The following is a 7,643-nucleotide window of genomic DNA, read 5'->3' on the forward strand; positions in this document are numbered from 1 at the left end:
TAAGAGGGAGCAATCTAAAACAGTTCACTTACCTATTTAAAATAAGAGGAAAAGATTATAAAAGCATTTAATAAGAATATTTAAAGATATGGACAACCAGTTATAGATACAGACAGAAGACAGCAAAAAGCAGTGTGTATACATAACACACATACACACCATTAGAGCATGATTATAATGTAGCAACAGTAAGAAAGCATGGAGCACAAAGTAGAGTGGATAAAGGGGACACAAAGAAAGATGAAGTGATTCAGAGAGAGAGGTAGCTTGGATGGCATTGCCTGAAGTAGGCTCCTGTCATGGATATCCTCCTGTTTACTTAGACTGAGGTGTAGCCCCTAGCAAAGTCCTTGTTACCTTGCTTTTCTTTTTACTTATTTTTGTTTGAGGAGAGGGAGTTGCTTGTTTGTTTTTGTTAGCAAACTGGAGATTTCAATCTTTGTATTTTTTTTTCCTTTTTTCCCCTGAGAAGAAGCATATAGGGCATGTTCATTGATTAAGAAAACAAATATTTAATAAATACCTGTAATATACCAGACACTGTCCTAGATTCTGGGAATAATTCAATGAGCAAAAAATGTTCCTCTCCTCTTATTTCCAGGTGATTGAGACCAAAAATACATACTAAGTATATAATACAATGCTTTTTTTTTCCTTTTTTCCCCTGAGAACAAGCATATAGGGCATGTTCATTGATTAAGAAAACAAATATTTAATAAATACCTGTAATATACCAGACACTGTCCTAGATTCTGGGAATAATTCAATGAGCAAAAAATGTTCCTCTCCTCTTATTTCCAGGTGATTGAGACCAAAAATACATACTAAGTATATAATACAATGCCATGTAGTGATAGGTGCTTTGAAGAAAACTAAAGCAGGATTGGAAAACAGGGTAGCAAAGATGGGCTAAACTAGGGAGGGCCTCTCTGAGTCCTGATTTTTACCAGAATCGGAATAAGGCCAAGTAAGGCATGTGAATATTAGTGAGGAAGAGAGAGACACTACAGGCATTGGAATGGGCCACACTTAGCACAGTCAAGTATCAGCGGCTGAAGAAGGAAAAGTGGTAAGAAATGAGGGCATGGAGGAAGGACTTATTGTCTGTACGGACTGGGTAAGGAATTTGGGACTTATCCTAAGTGTGTTTAAAAGATTGAAAGCAAGTAATTGACATCAGATTTTTTAAATTATCCATCTAGGTACTATGCAGGTAATAGTCTCTAAATATGTAAGTATGGAAATAGGTAACTTAAGAGGTGTTGGCAGTAGTTTGAGGATTTCATGGTGAAAGCTGATGGGACTGCTAAAAACTATTCAGATTCTGAATGTTTTGAACATGAAGCCTAGTGGGTTTGTTTATGGTGCTGATGTAGGGTACTGGGAGCGGTGGTAAAGACGTAGCCAAAGTTTGTGGCCTGAGCAAATGGAGGTGCCATGTAATGATGTGGCAAAGCAGTAAGAATCAATCAGTTTGAGGTTGGAAGAATCAAAAGTTTAGAAATGGGCATATTGTGTTTTAGTTATGTTATATTCCAAACAGAGATGTTGAGTAAGAAATTTGGTGGATAAATTCAGGTTGTAGAAGAGACTTCATAGGTAGGGAGACAAAATTCGGCTTCATCCCGCATGGATGGTTTTTATGTCAAGGGCTAGATGACAGATCACATACAGGGAGAGCATAGTAGGAGAAGGAAAATATCAGGGATTAGGTCCTACAAAACACATTTATAGGTCAGGTAAACCAGGAGGAACTCTAACATAGGAGCCTCAGATAATGTGTGTGTGTGTATAATATATAAATAGTATATATATATATTATAGAGTATGTGCATATACTAGTATATACATATATGTACATATGTATATGTGTATATGTGTATATGTGTGTGTGAGAGAGAGAGAAATGAGAATGTGTATATGTGTGTGTGAGAGCGAGAGAAATGAGAATGAGTAGTCCATGGACAGTAATGTAATTCAAATCCCAGAGTGCTTTTAATGATGTAACACTGTAGTTTTATTTTGTTTGCTCTATGTGGCAAAATGTAGATATTGTCACGAGGTATTTTACGAGTATCTGATAAATTTCAACTGAGGACTGAAGCCTGTGTACTGTAGTTAAGGTGAATTTCAGTTAAAAAAGAACCATGTTGGTTTGTAGTCTGGACCTCATTCATTCACACCAATTTCATGTAAAATGTTTATTTAAGGGGACAGTGCATGGAGCTTACTCCTTTCTTCAGCAACAAGGTTTTAATTGCAAAGAGGACCAATGTAAAAGTAAAGAGTATTTTATAGAATTGTGTATATGTCACTAAACACTGAGAGAAATTAACAATGGGAATGCAAATTGTGGAATTTCTTTCATGGAATTTTTCCAAATAAGAGGGCACACAAATGTTGGAATTGACCTTACTGTAAACAATCATTGATTAAAAGTGATTTCCTTATCTCTTTCCAACATTCTTAATACTACATAGAAAGAAACCCTATAAGAAACTATGCATGTGATAGCATTAAAAATTACAATTGTAAACAAACTCTTCTTTATGGCTATTCATTCTTGCAATATTTTCTTCTATTAACACAGAGCTTAAACTGTACAATTGTTTGAACCTCCCTATGGTGGGCCCAGACTGATGTTTCTGAATTAGTTTAAAAGCCTCTGAATGGCAAGAGAGCATCTACCTTATTTTATGTAGTATTGAGGATACCAAACAAAGGTGGGTGTTTAATGGACCATTATGGGCATGGTGATCACAATGGTAAGGCTGTAATAAGCACCCACCCACCCCCAAGTTTTTTATTTTCTCCCACTACTGGCACCACATTAGAACAAAGAATGCTGAAAAACCTTTAAGCAATCTAAAACTATGGTGCTGACTGAATTGTAAAGAAATGCAGAGAACATCTTAATGAGAAAATTTCTGTAGAGTAATTTGTAACATGGCAATGTTTTGTTATTGCAATTTTAGGAGAGAAAAAATGAAAGACCTGGGAAGGAATAATCACTCTGACCCTGTGAGTGTGTTCATTCTTCTTGGATTCCCTTGTACTTGGGAGATCCAGGTCCTCCTCTTCTCACTCTTCTCTGTGATCTATGCCCTAACACTCATTGGAAACCTTTGCATTATCTGTTCAGTGTTGTGGGACCACCATCTCCACACACCCATGTACATCCTGCTGGCCAATTTTTCATTCCTGGAGATCTGGTATGTCACTTCTACTGTCCCCAATATGCTAGCTAACTTTCTCTCTGAGACCAGCACCATCTCCTTCTCTGGCTGCTTCCTACAGTTCTACTTCTTCTTTTCTATGGGCACCACTGAGACCTTCTTCTTGTCTGCCATGGCCTTTGACAGGTACCTTGCCATCTGCAGGCCCCTGCACTACCCCACTGTCATGACAGTTCCACGCTGCATCAGAATGGCAGCCTGCTGCTGGGTGTGTGGCTTCTCCTGTTTTCTCCTCCCAGTTTATCTCATCTCCCAGCTTCCTTTTTGTGGCCCCAACATTATTGATCATTTTTTATGTGACCCAGGACCCCTTATGAAGTTGTCCTGTGTGCCAGCTCCTGCCACTGAGATCACCTGTGCCGTCTTTAACTCGGTCCTGATTTTCTCCACCTTCCTCTTCATTACCGGCTCCTACGCCCTCGTGATCATAGCTGTGCTGAAGGTTCCCTCAGCAGAAGGCCGGCAGAAGGCCTTCTCCACCTGTGGCTCCCACCTGGCCGTGGTGTCCCTGTTCTATGGCTCTATCATGGTGATGTACGTGAGCCCAACAGCAGGCAATCCAGCAGGGATTCAGAAAATTGTGACTTTATTTTACTCTGTGTTAACTCCATTTTTCAATCCCTTGATCTATAGCCTCCGGAATAAGGAAATAAAGAAGGCCCTGAGAAAACTGCTGAGGATTGTGAGATTTGGTCAAAGACAGCCTCTCAAGAACTAGAATCGATATATGTGCAGTACATATGGTGATATAAAATTATAGGAGGTTAATAGTCTTGAGTAAATTTGAGAAACAAATATGTTGCCTATATTTCCTGGAATATACTAGTATTTAGAGATGGGTTTTAATGAAGCAAGTAATAAATAAGATCTTACCAGACCTGTCATAAATCATTTATTTGTACTAGGCTTCACTGTGTTAATATTCCTGTATATGTCATATGGAAACAGAAAAATGCCAGATATTCTGGGGCATTTTTGAAGAAAAAAAACATATACAAGCCAAAGGTCAACTGGTCCATCACTATCTTTTGCAGATTTCAGTAAATTTGTCTCCATCCCCCAGTTTCATAGTGATTAAATGCCCAGAGTCCTCATCACTATCTACTTATACACACCACACACACACACACACACACACACACACACACACACACACGTACATGCACACACATGCACCATACAAACATGTTAGTATGTGCTCCTCCTCCCACTCCTGAATCTACCTGCTGTCTTGTTCGATCACATCAATCTGGATGTGAGACTCATACCCTCCAACATTTTATCTAAAACCCAAACTCATTCCAGCTCTGTGTGAGTTTATTAGCCTGACTGCAGGTTGGGGTTAGGGAAAGTCAGAGGAAGGGCCACCATGATGAACACCCCATCAATCTCTCATAGTATACCTGATGCTGCCTTTTCCTATCTTCCCCATCCTCTTCTCACCACCCACAAGAGTAGCCAGAATTCTTTGCCTTTTCTTATTCAGAATAATTTTGTTTATCTGCAGACCCTTTGAAATTCTTCCTCAAATGGACTTTTCAAAAAATTTCTTCTCAGGAAAACTAGTTCTTGAGCAGGAGCTTATGAAAATAGTTTTCTCCAACTAGTTACTTTTTTAGGTTCTTATAACTTGATGTATTCCTTCTTTATCTTAGTACCACCACTCAGTGTAAAAGAATAAATGTACTGAAACAAAATAGAGGTGAGACCTGGAAACAAGATTATAAAACAATATTCATATATTAAGTGCTTCATAATTTTTAAAGTGCTTTCTCCCTATTTTTATTAGAATGAACATTAACCATGCAGAGAGGATAGTGTGTGTGAGTCTGAGAATAGAAATAAGATAGTATTGCCAATGTCTGAAATGAGGTATATTACTTGCCAGTTAATTTTCAAAGTGGCCTGGAATCATCATATTGCATCTTAGTTAGTAAGTCCTACTCTGAGGGACACAGATTCATTTACTAGTGAAATTGTGCCCAGTTCTTAGGAGCACAAAAAGACCAAATTCACCAGTCTATCTTAATTTTAGCTATACAAAGATGAAAGTCAGGCTCTATGTGGGATGATAGCATGACTTATTTTAAAACTTGGGTGCATGGCCAAAGCTAGTCTATGAACTCTTTATGTAAATCACAAAAATAACAAAGCAGCCCTAGTTGGTTTGGCTCAGTGGATAGAGTGTCAGCCTACGGACTGAAGAGTCCTAAGTTCGATTCCTGTTAAGGATACATGCCCGGGTTGCAGGCTTGATCCCCAGTACGGGGTGTGCAGGAGGCAGCCAATCAATGATTCTCTCTTATTATTGATGTTTCTATCTCTCCCTCTCCCTTCCTTTCTGAAAACAATAAAAATATATTTTAAAAAATAACAAAGCAGCCCCTCAGCTGCAAGTCTTGTTCAGAAGTGCCCTTATGCACCCCTTCCTCAGGAAGGACCTGCACACACATCAGAGTGCACATTTCTGCTCCCAGGGCACAGGTTAGGGGACAGTCGCAACTCCTACTGAACAGATTCCCTGATGCCGGGAACAACTTGCAGAGTCTTATCCAATATCCCTTGGTAGAGGAGAGAAGAAGTGAGCCATAGGCAGCCTTCCCACATTCTTTCTTAGAGATATTGAATGAAGGGAGAAGGTAAGTATTTAACCCCCCAACTCTCCTAAAAGAAAGAGGGAGAAGAAGCTAGGGATTAAACACAGCACATCAATTACCTCTTGAATTGAAACTCAGAATTTTCTCTCATCCTAGTACTTATTTTTTTTTAACCAAAGACCAATAAATATTGGATGTGAATTCTCATAAAAATAATTTCAAAAAGTTATTAAAATCAATAAGAAAATTTAAAATGATGGCCAGATGCAAAGTAAGTATATAAAAGATAATAAACAGGAAGAAAATATAATGGAAGTAAAAGGCCATTTATAATAACACTAGAGGCCTGATGCATGAAATTTGTGCAAGAGTAGGCCTTCCTTCCCCCGACTGCTGGCACTGGCTTCCCTCCAGCACCTGGGACCCGGGCTTCCCTTGCAGCCCCGGCTTCCTCCAGAAGGACATCTGGTCTAATTAGCATATTACGTTTTTATTATTATAGATTGAAAATGTAATACACCTCTAAATAAATTCACCAAAGAGGAGTGATGTATGAGAAGAAAACTGCGAGTATCTTGAAACAGTAAAACAAAAATATGAATAAATGGAGATATCTACCATGTTTCTGAATGTAATAAGTAAATGCTGTAAATCTGTCATTTCTTCCCAAATAAATTTATAAATTTAATGAAAATAAAGTAATAATATCAGAATTATACCTATCCAAATGTTCAGTAATTGGAGAGTAGTTAAGTGAATTATCATATGTCCAAATTATAGAATAACATACAAATATTAAAAATCATGTTTTAAAATATATTTGATGAGTTGGAAAATGAGTTAATGCTAACACTATAATGCTGTTTAATTTTATTTTTCCAAAATGAAAACTTACATAATTGTTTCCAAACTTATTTTGTAATTAAGAAAATACAGGAAGGAGCATGAGCAGACTGTTGAACCTCAGCAGGAAGGTGGGTGGGAAGAGAACAACCAATGAACTTGTGACCTCTTGGTTCACGGTTGACACTCAACCACTGACTGTGCTATAAAGCAAATCTTGATGGACATAAAAGAAGAGATCAACAGGAATACAGTCATAGTAGCAGATCTACCCCATTGGCATCTTCCAGACAGAAAATCAAGAAGAAAACAGTGTCTTTAAATGACATACTAGACCAAATGGATTTAATTAATTTTTAGAGCATTTCAACCAAAAGCAGCAAAATATACATTTTTCAATTACAAATGGCATATTTTCCAGGGTATAGACCATATGTTGGACAACAAAACAAGTCTCAATAAATGTAAGAAGACTGAAATCATATCAAGCATCTTCTCCAACCACGATAGTAAGAAACTAGACATCAGTTACAATAAAAAAAAACCAACTGAAAAACACACAAACACATAGAGGTTAAATAACATGCTCCTAAAAAATAAATGGGTTTTGCCCAGCTGATGTGGTTCAGTGGTTGAGCATCAATCCAAAAACCAGGAGTTCACAGTTCAATTCCCAGTCAGGGCACATGCCTGGACTGCAGCCTCAATTTCCAGTAGGGGGGCATGCAGGAGGCAACTGATCAATGAATCTCTCTCATAATTGATGTTTCTATCTCTCTCTCCCTTCTTCTTTCTGAAATCAATAAAAAAATATGCTATCTAATAAAAGAGTAATATGCGAATTAACCATCACTCCCTCACTCCATCACTCCCTCACTCCGTCACAAAGATGCTGGTGGCCACAGAGCTGGAGCAAGCAGGAGGCTTGAGTTGCCCCCAGGCGATGGAGGAAGCCAAGCTTCCTGCC

General features: G+C 38.2%; 1 protein-coding gene across 1 annotated transcript; it reads left to right on the forward strand.

Moving 5' to 3' along the window:
* Positions 1–2,985: 2,985 nt before the first annotated feature.
* Positions 2,986–3,954, forward strand: LOC102245454 (olfactory receptor 11H6). The gene has a single exon (XM_005856947.1). The coding sequence runs from the start codon at positions 2,986–2,988 to the stop codon at positions 3,952–3,954; it is 969 nt and encodes a 322-aa protein (XP_005857009.1).
* Positions 3,955–7,643: the final 3,689 nt, after the last annotated feature.

This window comes from Myotis brandtii, unplaced genomic scaffold, assembly GCF_000412655.1.
Source record: "Myotis brandtii unplaced genomic scaffold, ASM41265v1 scaffold1056, whole genome shotgun sequence".
Classification (NCBI taxonomy): domain Eukaryota; kingdom Metazoa; phylum Chordata; class Mammalia; order Chiroptera; family Vespertilionidae; genus Myotis; species Myotis brandtii.